The sequence below is a fragment of the Gavia stellata genome, chromosome 3, assembly GCF_030936135.1.
Source record: "Gavia stellata isolate bGavSte3 chromosome 3, bGavSte3.hap2, whole genome shotgun sequence".
NCBI lineage: Eukaryota > Metazoa > Chordata > Aves > Gaviiformes > Gaviidae > Gavia > Gavia stellata.
In genome coordinates, this window is record NC_082596.1 from 53,324,619 (window position 1) to 53,343,619 (window position 19,001).

The window sequence follows — 19,001 nt, forward strand, 5'->3', positions numbered from 1 at the left end:
TAGCTGAGGTTCACACACTGTGCATACTCAAATCTGGACTGATAAATCTCACAATTCTTTTCTTAGTGCTTAGTATTTCACAGTGCCTGCAAATGTATTAAGCAACTTGAAGTGTGGGCAAATACCCCAGTCTTTGCCAGAATAGTTTTGTACCAGAGCAGAAGGAAACAGGAGGAACAAGAAAGGATTTCAAGGGTTTTATAGTTGTCCTCTTTTGCCACATGTGCATCTTCATGGGCTTCCCACATTATTGTTGTTTACAATAACTAATTAGATGTTGGTGGAGGATATGGAAGCATATTTTACTTCATATACTTCCAATTGGAAAGACTGTTCTCAACAGTGTCTCCCCTGACATTTTGATATTTTGTGGTCTTTCCTATCTCACCTTCATTTCCCTTTCTGCCTTTTTTGTCTCATTTCTAATTCTCATTTGCTCTGAACTCATTTTTTTTTTTTACTCTCCTCCCATTTGTCAGGTCTCCGTAACTAATGTTGTTGTTTTTTCACATTGCTTTGAAAGCTTTGAGTACGGAGGCAGATGCACGGGGCAGTGTACTAGTTATATAAAAAGACAGCTGTAAAAACATGTGTGACGGTAATTAAGCAAGAACTCTTAGAAGCATGAAGTCATTAATTCTAATTGCAGTAAGGCTCTTCTTAGAAATTATCCCTAACATTTGAAATGGAGAAAAAGTCAGCTTCAGGTAGCATTCCAGCTTTACTTCCTCCACTTCTGTGCTACTGCAAGCAAGGGGACTGCGTGTGTCCTATTATTTGCTACATTGAGGAAGCTTTATCTTCAGACATCCCTCTTTGGGCTTGCTGTCCCGCAGGCACTGGAGCAGGTTCCACTTTAAATGCAGCAGAAGCAAGAGGCCAACTTACCAGCCAGATGATTATCCCCCACCAAAGCAATTTCCAGTTTCTTCATCAAATGTTACCAAGGCTCTAGCCTGCATGCCTTCAATTACTTTTCAAGAAAAGTGGAAGATCAAGGCAGTTAGCAGCATCTTCAAGAGTTGTTCAGCACCTCACAAGCTGATAATTCAGTCATCTTAATTTCACTAAACTCCAGTATTGTTTCCAATAAGCAGCCACTCTCTTAACTAGCTGATACAGAGCTGAATGATGAAGACATGCTTTAGCAAACCAGATGAATACACACAAGGAACCCTGTTCCTTTCTGTTTCAGGCTGAAAGCTGATACATTACATGTCTGCATGCAATAAAACTTTTTTGTTTTAATGTTCCTAGGGAAGCTTGAAATGAAATCCTTGCAAAACATCTGGTTCAAAACTTCAGCATTTTAATATTAAATGCTTCCTGAAATCTGTTTGTGTAACTGTACCATGCAGGTTTGCTTCATAGCTTTATAATAAATTGTTTCTAACTCATTTTGTTATTCTTGCACTGACTTTGATATCTCCTGCTGATAACATAACATCAGCAATAGTGCTACTCCAAGTTCAATAGTTGGCTGATATCCCAAGCACAAATTCTGAAGACAACTGCATTATTTTTAGGTTTCAGCTTCGTATTGTCTAACATTCAATTCTAAGGTTTTAAATCTCTGTTCCTTAAAATTAAATTCCTTTATGTTATAGATTTGCCTTCTCAAATACGGTGTTCAGTATCACAATAGATCCCTTCAGCAACGTCTCTGGATAAGGCATGAAGAAACTTTGCATGCCTGTGTGAACAACAGTTGTCATGTTAATACTGGGACTGGTATTTAGAACTTCGTGTCAAAGTGCTGGAGAGCTTGGAAGAAAAAATTCAGCAGTGAAGTGGAAGATTTTTCCCACACATAATAGTCATCCTGAGCATCCATGGATAAACAAGCAAAAGGAAATCAGAAAAGGCTCATACATTTTAAAGCATGCTAAGCCTTGTGAAGATTATCTTGCTGAACTCAAAAGCTGTAGCTTAATAGTTCCAAATAAAGCCACGTTAAATCTTAATGTGATGCTCTAAGTTACGCAGGCTGATTTCATGCCTTCAGCTGGTTTCATGTCTGTGCTGAACACAGTGCAGAGTCCTGACCTGGCATTACACAGAATCACAGAATCACAGAATCGTTAAGGTTGGAAAAGACCTGTAAGAGCATCAAGCCCAACCATCAACCCAACACCACCATGCCCACTAAACCATGTCCCACAATGCCATGTCTACACGTTCCTTGAACACCTCCAGTGATGGTGACTCCACCACCTCCCTGGGCAGCCGGTTCCAGTGTTTCACCACTCTTTCAGTAAAGAAATTTTTCCTAATATCCAGCCTAAACCTCCCCTGGCACAACTTGAGGCCATTTCCTCTTGTCCTGTCGCTAGTCACTTGGGAGAAGAGACCAATGCACACCTTTCTGCAACCACCTATCAGGTAACTGTAGAGAGCAATAAGCCTCCTCTTCTGCAGACTAAACAGCCCCAGTTCCCTCAGCCGCTCCTCATAAGAGGACCCCTGTGCTCCAGACCCCTCACCAGCTTCGTTGCCCTTCTCTGGAGACACTCCAGCACATCAATGTCATTGCCTGACCCTCCTCCAGACACGGTAATTGTGTTGGCCTGACTCTGAGCTGCAGGGCTCATGAACTTTAGGATCCTGTCATGCTAACACAGCTGTGCTACTTCTGGGGCCCGAGCTGGTATTTTTGCAAGATGTATAGCTTAGACTAACTCTAGCTATCCAACTTAGACTAGGGTAGCCTCAGCTCCTTAGTCTCAGGCCTTCCAGCATGACTGAGAGCCTCTCAGGAGCTTGGCTCTCTCTGGGCTAAAGAACGAGCCTTGGTTCCTAACTGCGGCTATTCAGGTAGAGCTCAAAGACAGACTGAATACAAACTGAAGGAGGGCTCCAAGAGCCTTTGAAATACAGGAGAAAGCAGGAACCACTCAGGTGCTCCTGAAGTACTAGAAAGGATTAAAACCAAAACAAAACAAACTTCACACAACAGAAGTTCAATTCTATACCCTTAAAACCCATACTAACTGTTAGCAAAGCTTTGTGCATGCTTTAGATTAGCCATGTAATTACACCATAAACCCCCACTAGGATTTAATTTCAATTGAAAGCAGTGAAACTAATCATATGCTTACAAATAAAGCTAATTAGGATTTTGTAGAACTGGGGACTATTTCATAAAAGTATCAAGAGATTTAATGTCAATATGTAGTACTTTGCATGACTCATAGAGTCTATAAATACGTACAGGTATTTTCAGCCTGATCATTATATGACTGGCTTAGCTCAGAAAGAAATGTGAAAATACATAGTAGGAAACAACTCTTCCAAACAGCAAATAATTATGTAAATATATAACTAGAACAAAATTCTACAGCTGATGTATAACACAGGAAATTCCATTTCAGCATATTTCTTGATGCTTAATCCTGCCAGGTGGAACGGATCAACAAAAAGGGAGAAGTCACAGTCCATTGTGAAAAAATGTTATACATTCATGGAGGTCATCCAACAGGACAGAATAAAACTCCACAAAGCAGCTACAACTCTCATTGCTCAAGTTCAGCTAGGTTCAAGCTCAATGTCTATCTGTATTGTTACAAGTATTTACGTTTCAATTTATCAGTATATTGCAAAAGGCCTATTTTTACCGAAATCCCTTTTCAAGATATTTTCTTATTTTTTTCCAATATATATACAAATTAATTTCAATTAAAATATAGCAGCACTGGAATAACGGTTGGGGTGGGGTAAAAGACACTTTCTACAACTTGCTCACAAGAGCTTCTTCAGACTGTCTCCAATATGACTCAATATTAGAATAGTAACTTACAATTTGCAACAGCATTAGTGAGCACTGAATCATCTGCTTGTATAAGACTGTGAAAAAATGAACATGTCAGCACAATGACATGACATGGCATACTATAGCTGATTGAAGCACTCAAATTCAGAGGAAAATAAAATACTGAGAGGAAACTGTTGAACATGGCAGCTGAGATAAAAATTTGAGATCTCCGCAATAGGTCACTGCAAATCAGATTTGGAATGTTGAAAGAAAAGAGAGTGGATATCTGATATGAAACCTGAAAGTATAATTGGTGAGATTTTTGTTTAATTAAATTCAAAACAGAAATGAGAGAGGAAAATATTTCCAGAGTGAGCATGACTAATAACCACCTTTCAGGAATGGAGTGTTGGGTTCTTAAGTGCACTTCAAAGGTTAAGTTTAAGCCCAAGATTAACTTCAACAGGCATGCTAGCTCTAGACATTTTTGTCCTCAGATTCCTTAGACCTCCTCTTTCAGCCATTAGATATGTATAAAATAACATGAGAGCAAAGAACTAGGATTCAGTGTTTTTGTAAAAAGAAATAGATGTAATAGTAATGCCTATTTCCATGTGGTTACATAGTGGTTATAATAAAGTGTGAGGAATAACATCTAAGACAATGCAACACACTCTGCAATGTTCAAAATCAACTGAATTGAGAAAATGAGCCCGACACCCACCAGGACTCCATGTGTCAGCATTAGCTTCAGTACAGATTTCCCTTAAGGACTGGCTTTGCAAGGTGCAAGAGTGTGTTTGACCAGAGACCCCCACAGAAACCTTCAGAAGATGGGCATTCTGAAAATAAGCAGTGGGATCTGTGCCGGAGGCAGCCTCCAGCCTCTCCACCCTGGCACAAGAGTGCTGCTCTCCCTCCCTGCAGGGCTGAGGCTGCCTGCTTTCTTGCAAATTCCTGTGAACTATGGGTGATGTGTTGAAACTGCCCTTTTTGCTCTGGATCGAGTAAAGCTTTCTGTATGTTGAATCAGGTCCAGAAAGGCCAGCAGTAACTTTTGCTAGCAAATGGATATTAGCAAAGATAAATGCCAAAAAAAAGGGGGCAAACCCTTGCAGTGAAAGATTAAAGTCTTTGTTAGGATTCATTACACATGTAGACTAATAGCACGCATTTCACAAGTGTCTGTAATAGATTGTCTTCCTTTGTGCAAATGTATTTTCCGTTTATCCTCTATCCTGAGCCAAGCATGAGGCCCAGAGAGAGAGACTGCCCCTTTTACTTCAGCCCAGGCCCCAGAGGTGCTTAACAAACAGTCTAGCCAGGGGATTGCGAAGTCTGCAAGGGTGCCTGCTTGGTACTGCCACAAAAGAGAACTTGAAAGGTTTCGTGTAGTGATGAGTCTTGCTCAAGGAGTTAGAAGCATTTCAGTGAGCCAGCAATTCATACCTATTAAAACAAAATACATATTCCCATCCATCATTTTCAGAAAATAAGAGTGGAGCTATCTTAATTTTTAATGCATACTGAGGGCTTGAAGTTCCCATTAGAGCTAACAGGTTCTCCACTCTTCCTGATAACGTGTTTAAAAATAAAACCCTCAAATCTCTTGCCTAAGCAGCATTAATCATGCTAGATCTTAACCATCAATCATCAGCTGGCTTTTATGAACTATGCGGTAAACAAAAAAGAATGGGATGTTTTAAAACTGCTGTTAGAGACCATGAGCTACAGACACCTACTTTCCCCGTCTCCTCTTCAACTTCAAGGGAGTATTATTGCTGAACATCACAAGGTGGGATACGATTTGCTAAGAATACTTGTCCATATTTTACATCAAGCATCTGTTAGTATTTAAATATCTCATTTCAAAGTATCCAAAACTTCATGCAGGTCAGATCCCAGATATATTTTGCACACATGGATTAACTGAAGAAAATCATTAAGAGGGCAAACCCCCAAAACATTAGCAAGTATAATGATGTACAAAATGCCAAAATTTGTTTATGTCATTTCAGACTCTACTCACATCCCAGCCTGCATCTGGATTCCTGAATTTTTTTTATTTCTTTATCTTCAGAAGGTATACGAAGAAGGCTATTATGTAATCCAGTGTTTTTTATAGCAAACTAAAACTATGCTGAAGAGATTAAATGTTGGGAGATATTTTTAGCAAAACTAATTGTAACAACTTCACTAAGAACATAAGCTGCAGATATCTCCTAAGGTAAAAAGCAAGACGATGGAAGAGCTAGTAAGATGAAAAGGCTATCGACTACAGAAAAATAGCAGATCAAAATTACATTAAATTATGCAATTCTGCCCAACGCTCCCCCTAGTGGTTTTGCCCACAGAGATGAGCCTGAAGTCCCATACAAGCAAAATCCTCCAGCCTAATGACAAAACGTCCCATTAATAGGATTAAGTACCTTCTCATCAGATAAGTAGAACATGGCAAAATCCCTGACACTCCCAGCAATTAGACCAGAACACAGCCTGACCCCTTCCTGACGCGGGGAGCAATTTTGCAGAGGAGGTGTTTCAGTATTAATGGTATGTTGGGGTTTTTTTACTTTTCTTTGGTAATGGGTTTGTATTTCTTTGCAAAGTTAATTGGTCTTTCACTATGAATGTAAAGGTACAATATGCAAGTAACTATAGAAGTAAATTCAGGCTATAAATAAATCCAGGCTCTTACTTTACATACACACTTGCAGCTGATAACTGCATCTCCAAGAAGGCTATATTGGCTAACAAGAAGGCACTTAAATACTGTGTTCACTTAATCAGATGAGAACTATAAAGTGTAGTTGCATGGTTTCTAAAAAATAAACCTTTCTTCTCTAATTGCTCTTGGGAGGGAAATAAAGCAAATGGCATTTCTTTCCCTTATTTTGTAGGAATTTCTTTCAAGTGCTGATGTGTTTCTTCACAAAATTGATCTAATTGCCAATTTCTTGGCACACCTATTATTGTGTCTGCTATATTAAGTGTTATCCTGAAGGACAATGACAGGAATTGCATGTTTGGAGACAAGGAAGGGAACCACATTCTAGAAATTTCCCTTTTTAAATCTGGCAATAATGTTTAGCATGGATGCATTTATAATATGAACTAAGAACATAGTGTGAGATCAGTAATTAGTGTGTTTCACAAGGTAGAAAAGGGACAGACTGAGCTGCATAAGCTTTCAGGGTTTTATATATATATATATGTCCTGATTCTGTTACACCATTGTGCTACCTCAGTGGAATTCATCTAATTAGTCTGAATAGATAATTACAAACGAGGTCAAACTTCTTACTCATGTGTTTTCACTAACAGTAGCATTTATGTGCATGTTATAGATCTCAGAAACCATAGTTAAAGTCAAAATTAATAGGAACTTGTATAAAACTTAGTAAACAATACACCTAGGCATTTGAGCATCATGAAGATACTTACATTTAACTGCACCAATTTGCTTCTTTAACAGAAAGAACATGAAGTTGTCTTGGTTATTTATAATATACATGCTATGGCTGAACGATCATCAGTGTGCACCGACAAGGCAGGAGGAAATGAATCTCCGGGAAAACCTGAAGCGTATGTATGCTTTTCTTACCAGGGGTGTGCTGGAAGCCCCTAGGCCCAGGTCTCCAGTCTCCTGGTGCATTTTGGCTTCCATACTCACTGGCATCAAGAGGACCCACTTTCCTCTGCGGAGCTTAGGAACTATCATATAGCTGACTACATGCATCCACACACACAATGGGGAGATAAGAACAATTGGGATGAGAAAGTAAAGGGATTAACAGATAAGTATCCCCTTACAAAAAAGTATTTACAGCATTTTTATAGGGTATTTGGTCCCTCATAGATCATTAGAATATAAACTGAACCCAAAATTCCATTCAACAGATTTTGAATTATTTTGTTTAAATAATCTTTGAAAATATTTATTCTACAATTATATACTTCACTGGAAAAGATGGTTATTACAAATAATTGAAATAAAATGACTTAATTTAGAAAAAACAGCTATTCTGCATATACTCGCCATTAAGCATGGCTTTATTTTGTGGATAGGAATCCCAAGAGGATCAGCCATGAAATATTCCTTTGCTTCAGTCTATGTTAATAATATTTCTGTAACAAACAAAAAGTTAGGGGAGGGGAAGAAAGAGATAAAGGAAGAAATTACTGACAAGTGCTTTTGGCAGTCTCAGGGTGATGTGTTCTTTATCTGTTTTGTATAGCTCCAATGATATTCAGGGTATTTCTGCAAAGGGAACAAATACAGATAAAGGATAGGCAATCATGCAGAGCTTCACAGTGCAACATGTGGGCCAACCCAGGCTTTCACCAAAATTCTATGGTCATTACTTCACAGGAAGTCTAGAGATTGTATTTTTATGAAAGAAGGTTGAAGGCACCTGTAATCTACATTTTCAAAATGTAAAGGGAAGCTGTCACAGGCTGCTTTCAGATCAAAGATAAATATATAGGTTATGGATTAGAAAACTGATGAGTAATCCTTGGAGATATCCAAAATCCAGGATGAGGTCCTGAGCAACCTGCTCTAGTTGACCCACTTTGAGCAGGGGGGTTGGACTCTATGGTCTCCAGAGGTGCCTTTCAGCCTCAACTGTTCTGGGATTCAGTGATCAGCAGTGGGACAGCCGAGTATATAGGCTGATTTACACACAGCTGATCACTGGCAAAGGCTCTGGGCCAGATTCTTATCTGATGGAAATTGTCTTGGCTCCGTGTTATTCAGCATTCACTAACTCAAGATTCGGCTTTGCAACTGTAGGGAAACATAGAGCTGTTTAATCCTCCTTCGTCATCAGTGCATGACAATTGGTGATAGTGTTAAAATCTGATTAAGTCACTGTATAATTTGGCTTTTTTTAGTATTATCTGAAGTTGGAGAGAAGTATGTAGATGAAGAGGTAAAGAAAGCTTTGATTGGTATTAAGCAGATGAAAATTATGATGGAAAGAAATGAAGATAAGCACATAGATCTGATGAAAACCTTGAAGAAGAGCAGTGAAGAAAAACAGGTAACTGAAGTGCATCTGGATTTTTTTGTTTGTATTTTTGTTAAGTTGTGGCTATTTTTAATCAAAGATGAGGCAGGTTGTACATGGATTTAGCCAACATCCCGGAATGAGTACAGCATGCCGTTGTGCTTAGGCCAATAAGGAACCCAGAAGGGACCCCTTGGTGTCTTCCCTTTTCTGGGAAGAATGTAAACCACATCGTATGTACACTCTGAGCAGCATACATCTCTCTGTGTGGTCACAGGATTGATAGGAAATCTGCTTCTGCTCTTTTCACTAGCAGAAGAAAACTCTCATGGTACCTCTACAGAGGTTCTCACTGCCTGTCTCCTGGAAGCTGGAGTTGGACCAACAGACATCCTTTACTAGCCTATCAGGAACCTGGATGTTCACATTTCAGAAGAAGTTAAAGCATTAGTTTATATTTGCCAGTTTCTTAAGAAAGAGCTTGCCTGCTGGCAGGACCCTGGCAGACTGACGCTTCAACCCTGAGGGAAGCTTTCAGACTGCGCTGGAATAAAGCACTGAACAAGAGCACCGCCTGCCTCACTGGCGCCTCTTCCAGATTCTGCGGTTCTTTTGAACATTAGAGGTGAAGAGTTTCTGTCTTTCCTCAGAAATACAGCTGTCTAACTGAGTGGCATACTGTTAATTTTTCCCTGTCGTTGAATGTCGAAGCTATTTCTAAAATGAAACTGAAAGGGTGTGCACTAGACAAAATACAGCTGAGTTACCACTAGTTAGCAAGATACCTTCTCTCAGCCCATCCCAGCTGTAAGGTAAAACATGTTATCTGACACAACCTTCCTTGAGATTTGAGCTTTCTCATTTTATTCTGCAGTTGGGAGGTACCCAGCAGCAGCCTAGGCATAGTCAGGCTGATGGTGACCACCATGTGGAGATACAGAAGGTCTGCAGTAAAAGGAGATATTAAATGCTGTATGTGGACTCAAACATTACTTTGGAGAGAGAACCTGGGTTTTGTAACATCCAGAAGCCAAAGCTGCTGCAACAGCAATGTATTGAATAAAGTATCGCACTTACTGCCTATTTCTAGAAATCCCCTGCTTCACTGAATTCACACCAAAGCAACTGCAAGCAACTGTATAAAGATGTTCTGAGCAGAAGGTCCAGCACCTCTGGACTGCATGTCTTATATACCTCAGGCCATAGATGTTTCCCAGCTTGCTTTGCAAACTTCAGACCTTCAGAAAAATATGAAAGCCACAAATGATAATGTGCTCTAGAAAAAGTACACGGGATCAGGGGAATTTCCAATGTCCTAGTGCAATGCCTAGGCCCAGAGCCATGTTCTCAGATGATCCTGAGTAACAGAGATTACTGTGTATTTAAAAAAATACAAAGATCCTAATTATTGAAGTTTAAGGAAAATTCCCTCCTGGCCCAACATCTGGTAGTTAGTTTAAACTATTTGTATTAGCAAGCCAAAAAGTACCTGATAGCTTTCTAACATCTTTAGGAACATTGGTACACTCCCATGATCTACACTGTTGTTAGCTCTTACTGGATTATTTCATTTACACAGAACTTTCATCCACAGTGAGTGTTCATAACACACTGAATAAAGGTATTAGAAAGATCAGAAAATAATTAAACATAGCCTATGAAGACCACAGTTACTGTCTCCACCAAGCACATTCTAACAGAAGTTTTCTTTTCTGTGAGCCTCTTCCGTATTGAAATGCTGTCAGAAAGGAATAAGACTGACCAATTAAAAGGGTTTTGGCATACTTAGGAGCAACTTGGAACATTGTTTGGAAACCTAAACTGTTAAAATATCTTGTACTTGCAGAAAGAAATTCATGATGTGCAATCTACTTCAACAGAAAGAACTCTTCTGTCTTTCCATTGCCAAGTCTATTCTAAAATGTTGCTTCTGATCTGCTCAGCTTTGTGCTGTACCTGATGAAGAATGATCCAGTAAATAGAAGCAGCATTGTAAAATGCATCTTGTTTCCTTTCAGTATGGAAGGAGTGCCTCACACTTCCACAAGAGCAGGAAGAAACCCCTTCACTACAGTCTTTTGATTTCCTCCCAAACAGAGGAAATGCTATACTTTTACATATTTCTTCATCAGAGAAAGAATTTATATATGGCAAGGACCTAGACTCATGAAATATCAGTCCCTTGAAGAATGCAGCAAAGGAACAAAAAAGGGCTATTTATGGAACAGATGAATACTGTAGATATGATATGGATTAAAAAATGATACACGTTGAGCACATGACCTTGTGAGATGTTGAATGCTTCTTGCACAGAAAGACATGGGTTTTTTCATAACCTCAAAGATCCAGGTAGACTGTAGAGATCTGTTTGGTTTTGTTCTCTGAGAGAACGACATCAGAAAAACCATATAAAGAAAAGGTTTTCAATTTTCAGTTCCCTCCGTATGTGACTGCAGCTGAGAAGACAACCTACCCTAACGGTTAGGGATTAGCAAAAATAGGAATTATAAATAGCCAAAATGAGTGATAAATACCGGGATAAGTATTCAGAGTATTAATCTGAAAATTGCCCTCAACTGAATCTTTTTTCTTCCTTAGCAAGCCTTGCGACTTATGGATGAAGTAAAGGAAAGATTAGAAGAAGAAGAAAGACAATGTCAACTATCCTTGAAAAATTTATGGGATGAATGTGAATCTTGTTTAGAAAGTACCTGCATGAGGTATTATACAACTTGCAAACATGGTTTGTCAACATTTAGAAGGAAGGTAGGAAGAAATTTTGTATCTGGGAAATACCCTTGAATTCATCTAACAGTTTTAGAGAGAGCACATCCTATTTTCTCAATACCCAGATCTGCCAGTTACATCGGGTTACTAAATTTAATTTGATTTGTAGGGTCTGGAAATGTGAAGTTATATGGCAGAGATTACATGCAATTATATTCATTGAACATTCAGCCAAAATGAGTTCGGTTGCACCCTGGCGTGATTCCATGGACATTGATTATTCCCCTGACTCCACCAGAGTCACTCCAGATGTACAGTGTTGTCTCTCACAGTAGGATTTGCATTAAGATGCTCAATAACCGTTTGTGAAAAATACCACATAGATTCTTTATGATCCATCTGAAAATCAGCTGAGTTAAAAGTGGAGATATACTTCGCAAAATTCCATGGGGAAAAAATCACCTACTTATACAACATCATTCTTTCCTATATTTATTTTATTTTAAACCTACTCTTTAAGTAACAAACTAGCTTTAAAATGCTTAACTGTTTTTTAACAAAGGAAACTGTCAGCAAAGAAGGTTCCCCTAATTCTACCACAAACAAACTATTCTTCCCTGGCTGGCACATTATTATTACAAGATTTAACAAAATTGTAATCACATTTTTTATTTGGGCATATGCTTTAAGTGCAGCTTAATAACTGAAACCGCACAATTACTGCTACTGAAATTTTAGCCAGATTACCTAGCTTTCACATTCCCAAGCACTGAAAAATACGATAATTTAAAAATCACATATGGTGTGTTTCAGAAGCGACAAGCTTTAGAGCAAAGGTGTTTAACATTTGTGCATATTATTAAAATTATTCAGGTAAAAATGTGGAAGATATTAAATTTAAGACTATTGGTGATACTTTTGGCTTTTTAGATACCTCTCATGGATACCTCAAATGTATCTCTTGGACTTTCAAGAGTCTGTGGATGTCAGGTTGAAATTATTGCAGTAAAAGTTACATACTGCACTGTCACTGTCTTTGACCCTCTTGGCAACTTTCTCAGTAAGCTATATGGTTTATTTGAACCATTCAAAGTATGAAATGAGTTGTGACCTAAATCGTTTTAAAAAAAGAGGACAAAGACGATAGCTGTGGCTGATGACACACAGGCAGCAGGGGCAATACTGGCTTAGGCTGTTCCTGCAGTGCCGTTTCACAATTCACGTTCCCTCTGAGCTGCACTAGTGGTCAGATCAAGCAGCTGGTCTGATTTAAAAAAAGTAAAAGGTATAGGTATAGGTATGTGTTTGGCAGGGTGTTTCTTAACCCTTACCAGTTTTCTAATGCCATGAAGTGCAGCTCCACAAAACACTGCATCTGCTCAGGTGAAGGTAGCGCGTTAAAGCACAGAGCAGGGAACCAGTGGCTGAGACCCAGGGACTGGGAACTCCGCAAAGCAGAGTCAACACTCAGTCTCTTCCATCATCAAACCATGGACTCAGGGCCACTGCTTCATTGATTTTAATGGGTTTCAGTTTGCATAAGCATGTGAGGACTTGGCCATTGGTGAGAGAGGGCAGGGTGTTTACAGATCACGGCAAGAACAATCGCCTTCTGTTCCCTATGCTGCACATAAGTACCACAGAAATGTTTCCAAGATAAAGTCCAAATTGTTGGAAGAAACCCAAATGCCGATATTAACTTTGAGCCTCCACAGATTAAAGGCCAACTGGCAACCCTTTTACTCCAGATCTGACTTGGAGCTAATGATTTAGGCTGAATGTACTTTCACTCTTTAGAGTCTAGTGTCTTAAATTACTTTGGAGAATATGCTGTGTTTGCAGTTATTAAGAGGGCATTGTTTCTATGGGTGTTTGAAAGAGAAAAATTAGACCCCCTTCCCTGTGAGATGAAAAACTGATAACTCGTCAAGCAGCTGATCTATCTCCTTCTTACACACAGGTTGAAGATTTTTTGAGGAAAATACCTCCACTCATTTTTACTTTTCATGAGGATCAAGGAAAAGACATCCAGTTTAATGAAAAGCCTGAGAAAGAGGATATCCAGCTAGTAAAGATGGAAGATTTATTTAGTCAATTATTATCAGACATGGGCTCAATATTTGACAGAAGTTTCATTTTTTTCAAGCAGATGCAAAAAGAATTTGACCAGTCTTTTCAGACGTATTTCATGTCTGATCTGAACTTGAATGAGTCCCCCAGCATGCCAGCTTTACCTGAGGACACCACCAGAAATGACGGCTCACGGAAAGGCTGGGGTATACCTGGCTTCTTACAGACAGTTTTTGACTTCAGTAAGACAGTGTTCGAAGGTGTCAGTGAGGTGATTACTGAAGTATTTGATGAATACAGAGATAATAGAAGAGATGTGCCAGAACAAGCCAAAGGCAAGTGTTAGAAAATTAAAATCAACTGCACTGTCAATGACATCAAACCCCTCAGGATTGCTAAACTATGTTTAATGGTTCAGTTTGAGGTATGTTAGTTTGAGATATGGTATGGAAACTCTGGAGGCTTTCTTGGTTAAACAGGCATGGGTCAATTTATTGGTTAAATTAAAAGCTACAAATCACCCAGAAATCTCAAAGAAATGTCACAGGGGGGACATACAGGTCCTGCACAGCCTGATTTTCATGGCAATTCTCAAAGCATTTGCAGGAGTTCCTCAGGAGCACTTGAATTAATGACGGATGCAGGTTTTCATAAGGCTGACTGACACGTCTGATCTCAGCATTTGTCAGGATGTTATATGTATCGTATCATATTGACATGTCACCAATTCTAAAAAAATTAGAGTAATTCTATGACATCTCAAGGCATATCCCTGCCCTTGTCAAAAGACATTAAGCTCATCCAGACAGCTGCAAGCCCTGTTCTAGGCTTCTACAGCAATGCAGTGTGCCAATCAAACACAGACGAGCCATCAGGTTTTCCAGGGACCAGAAAAATTCTGAGCATAACGTTGGTTTCAAGTGATAACTCTCAATAGAGGAAATAACCCTTAGTCAACTTTTAGAATACAAATAAGCCTTATCCTTCATATCTTACTAATGCAAATAGAAAAACAAGCATCATTCAAAATCATACTGGTGCCTACCTATAAGGAGATCACAGTAAGGACATGCCGTAAGTCTGAGTGGTAGGTAACATTACCACTATATGGTCATCAAGAAATACAAAGTTAAGCGATTCTACAACAGCGTTTTTTAATTTTTCCTGTCATGACCCATGTTACCTCAGAAATAAGCTTTGGTACTATGCTCTCAACTAGCTATATGTGATTATGAAACATCTTGACTTCTAAGGGTCAAAAAGATAGCATGTTTTAGAAATAACGTGTAATAGTATTAGCAATTGTTTGGCTATTAGCGGGGAATACACTACTATGCCTTTATAAGGGAATATACTATAGTGGCATGAATTCCTTCAAAGGAAACATGATTTGTATATTTTCCTGACTTCCACTTTTTAATGGTTTATTCCTTTTTTTTTTGGAGGGGGGAGGGATTTATGCCAGATATTTTGGATTAAGGGCAAAAAAATATATTCTAGCACACAGAATAGGTAACAAATGTGTATTTATCAAGACCCTAAGCTTAATGGCAGTCTAAAGATACTGTGACTTCATTCTAGATCCTGACAGAAGTGGCATGTTCTCAAAAATTGTGTCAGGGCGCCAGAGGCCTCTGTGCGGGGAACTTCGGGAAAACTCTTCTGGATGCCCACAGTTTCATGAGAGATGTCAGAAATGTCAAGGCAATCTTTTGCATGGTAAATAGCTATTTTCCAATTTTTTTCTGTAATGCATTGATCACTGGGTTGTAGATTTTGAGGCTGTCCCTTTCTACTGTGCTGTTTCCGTATTTTTGGAATTAACAGTCACTGAGTTTTTAGTGTAACTACGGATACAAACACTGTTTCTCATTCCAGATGATTTCAATTACCTTTTCCCACTGTCTCCACAGAGTGTCAGTATAACTCAGTTGTTAACATACCGCTGGAGATCCAAAGAGAAGTTCTACATTCTATAACAAAATACCTATATATTTTGTTAGAGTTGCCATCCTGCAGAGAAGCAAGAGGTCAGGCAGTAATCGATCCTGCCTGGGTGCAGAAGTGCTGAGCAGAAAGTGAGGAGAAGCTCAAACTCCTGACACTCACTTCTCCTGCAGACAACCAGACGTAAAGTCAGGTAGCTTTCCTCACAAGGAAAGCAAGCGCTGAAGAGTCTGCAATTACTCTTTGTTGAACCATGTCAACAAACAGGGCTGACATGAAGGACAAAAAGGGGACTGCTTGTTAGTACGTAAGGAGATGGCAAAGCTCTGGCATGCACCCTCCATGGGCACCTGGAAAAAATTCAGACTGCATCACCTAGAATTGCTCTCAGGACTCCCACTGCAGCATAACACATCGGTGTTTCCAGAATTATTTAGGTCTTAAAAGCCACAGAATATGCTTAAACGCAAATGTATTCAGAGTATCTCCAGTGTGGCAAATATTAATGATCCAATGACACACTTTGAAAAGAATATTGGACCACTTCCATCTCACTAAAAATATCTTTTTGTCTACAACTGTGTATTACAGATACCAGTTTGTATCTGTGGTTACTGTACTATCAGCCTGAAGGTGTCCCTTGACAGTCCTATTTGACAGAGAATAAATTGAATTTTTCTGTAGTAATTTTTGTATAAGTTTAATATAATGTTCTTGTTTAAAATCCATATTTTAGTAAAGAAAAAACCAGCAATCTTCAGTTCTGAATTCATGGCAGATGATACTAGTCAGATACTAGTGTCTAGCTATTGTTAGATAAATATTAGGCCTTAACACTCAACAGGAATACTAACATATGTTACGGGCTTTCTTGTAATAACTTATATACTTGGAAGGATTGATAACGGAATATGAGCAATTAAAACAAAAGATAATGTATAAGGAGATTATGAAGTTGCTATATGTAAAATCTACCAGTTCTTATTTAACATAACAGAAAATCTATTGCCATGAAATATGATACAGACCTTAAAGTACTTGGTAAGTCATTGTAATATAGCAAATGGGATAATTAATCCATTTAGTCATTATGAGCCTAAACTAAATCTATCAAAATAGGTCAGCAAGAAATACTTTTTTTTTAAGCGTTATTTAAACACCAACCCAAAACATACCCCCTTGCTAGACTTTTTTACAGGTTTCTATACTTCAGATAGAAAAGACAAAGTACAAGGCATACTACTTTCCTATAAGCTTCATGCTGGCTGTCTTTTCTAACAGATTGCCCAAATGTTCCTGAACTGCACATCAAGTTTGATGAAGCCTTTAAGCTGGTTAATCTCTCGGGGGAGCAGTATGAGCAGATTCTCCAGGTGGTTCAGCGTCATACAGAAGACACTTCCTACTTGTTGAACAAAATGAAAGAAAGATTTGGGTGGGTGTCTGAGTTATCCAATATGACCATTGGACCAGAAAACATTTTCAATATAGTTAAGGTAAGGGTTATCTTCCAAAAGAAACTATTGCATAGTGCTGTCTTTGACCTGTGCTTTGCTCATACTTACGCTCTTGGGGATTGTGGGTGTTTGTACATGTGTAATGTTTGTTTTTTACAACACAAAGTTCCTACTCATCTAGAATTTATGTATGCTTGATAATCCCTCGATGAGCCAAAACTCCAGAGATTAGAAACTATTTTCCTCTAAATCCTTTTAGGCTGATGGATGGCTGACAGGCTAACCTGAATCACTGTCTGAGAGGAAATTGACACTAGTAGCTTTGACTGGCCTCAGGTTACCTTCCCAGATAAATGTCACTGTACCTGTCAGTAACACAGCCTTATTGGATCACTGAATAACTAGCTATATGTCTATGTCTGTATGTATAGATCCCAAAGCTCAAAGAAAGCAAATGTTATGTAGGTTATTGCAGTGGAAGCTGCATGTCTTTAACAGCATCTGTCAATATTCCAATAAATACACCATGATTAACTGTATCTCACACACAAGAATATATCCAAGGTAAATTCAATCCATTTTCCTGGGTGAGGGACAAATCCTATTCTCTCTTCCAACTCAGAAATCCAATGTACTACTATTACTAGAAAACTTTATATGAAATGATTGTGCAATTCACCAAAAATCACCAAATCAGGAACAAGAGGACAGGAAATATTTAAGCACACGTTCCCAACCGAGTCTGAGCTATCTGCTCTAGAAAAATAAAGCTTCAGAACTAAGTCTGGCTTAGAAAAACAGATAGGAATAAATAACTTCAATCACAACCTTTGTCTTGAAATTAGTGGGACAACTCACACGCAAGTTTTCATTAGGAGATCAGAAACTCTTTACAGATGTAGTTCGTGGTATAACTATTAACATGCAGTTTTTTAATACGGTCTTGCAGTGCCATGCCAGCTCTTCCCACTGCCTACAATAAGCTTTGGCATAAATTCAAACACCCACTGTCTATTCAGAAGAAAGTAATTTAAAGAAAGTAGACAAGTCTAAAATACCCCTCTATTTAATTTTCCCCCGTTAAAGACAGCAGGCACAGTAGGTATAAACAACACTGAAATTATGCAGTAGTTTGTAGTGTCTAAAGTACTGATTTGTTCTCTTCTAGGTAGTACCTGGGGATCCCTCTGGTAAAAATGAAACAGTGGTAGATGTGAATATTCTGACTTCGCCTACTTTCACCATTAAAGTTCCTCCCAATTTAGACCCAAAAAGTGCTGAATTCATTGAATACATAGCTGGGAGAGCACTGCAACTATATAAGCAGAATTTTTAAGTGGTAAGTTCATTCTTTCTCCTTTCATAAAGAACACAATTCTTTATAAGAGGTGTTTACATGGCAATAAACTTCAGTTGGAACAAGATTCAGTCATAGTATATGGAAGACTGTCTCCCTAGAAACGACACATTGATTGAGAGAAAAACACAAGCGTTATGGGAAAGAAAAACAAATGCTCAATGTTCTAGCCTGCAAAACACAGACATGATATTAAAAGACTTATTTAACTGTGAAACCCTCAATCTTTATGTAACATCTGGGATGAGGTAATGTGATGATAAATGTTCCTTCAGAAAAGAACTGCCTCACAACCACAGTCCAGAACCATGGCATTGGAAACCATGTCTTTGTGTTCATTAATCATGAATGAACTGGAATTACCACTATTCATTATGTTTTTTGGTTTTGGTGGTGTTAAAAAGCATGCTGCTTATTATTTTTTATGATAAAGGAGTGCAAAGTTAGAATCAGCACCAGGACTTGAAAGAGCTGTCTTACCATAACATTTTCCCATTAGCAGCGCTCTACTCAGATCAAGTGTTAACAGTGTCTGCAGTTTGACTTGTAGGAATGTGCACAAAAAGATCCTTCTCATGGACTTGTAACCATTTTTGTAGAAAGGGCTCACAGAGGCCTCTCTCCATGCTTAAGAGATTTCCAGATGGTGAGGGAAGAACCAGGCAGAGAGGTAGAGGAAA

At 38.7% G+C, this 19,001-nt stretch overlaps 1 protein-coding gene across 2 annotated transcripts; it reads left to right on the top strand.

Moving 5' to 3' along the window:
- The first annotated feature begins 7,233 nt into the window (after positions 1–7,233).
- CLUL1 (clusterin like 1) lies at positions 7,234–18,300 on the top strand. Of its 2 annotated transcripts, none has more exons than XM_059815741.1 (7): positions 7,234–7,336; positions 8,648–8,796; positions 11,362–11,529; positions 13,451–13,901; positions 15,142–15,279; positions 16,789–17,003; positions 18,133–18,300. In XM_059815741.1, the coding sequence occupies exons 1-7, from the start codon at positions 7,234–7,236 to the stop codon at positions 18,298–18,300; spliced, it is 1,392 nt and encodes a 463-aa protein (XP_059671724.1). The 2 variants fall into 2 exon arrangements, with proteins under 2 accessions (XP_059671724.1, XP_009818925.1); XM_009820623.2 differs by having other exon boundaries at positions 13,451–13,895.
- Positions 18,301–19,001: the final 701 nt, after the last annotated feature.

Coding starts and splice junctions, on each gene's coding strand:
- CLUL1 (XM_059815741.1), top strand. CDS start 7,234: ATGAAGTTGTCTTGGTTATTTATAATATACATGCTATGGCTGAACGAT. Junction 8,797..11,361: donor AGAGCAGTGAAGAAAAACAG/GTAACTGAAGTG, acceptor TTTCTTCCTTAG/CAAGCCTTGCGACTTATGGA. Junction 13,902..15,141: donor AGAACAAGCCAAAGGCAAGT/GTTAGAAAATTA, acceptor ACTTCATTCTAG/ATCCTGACAGAAGTGGCATG.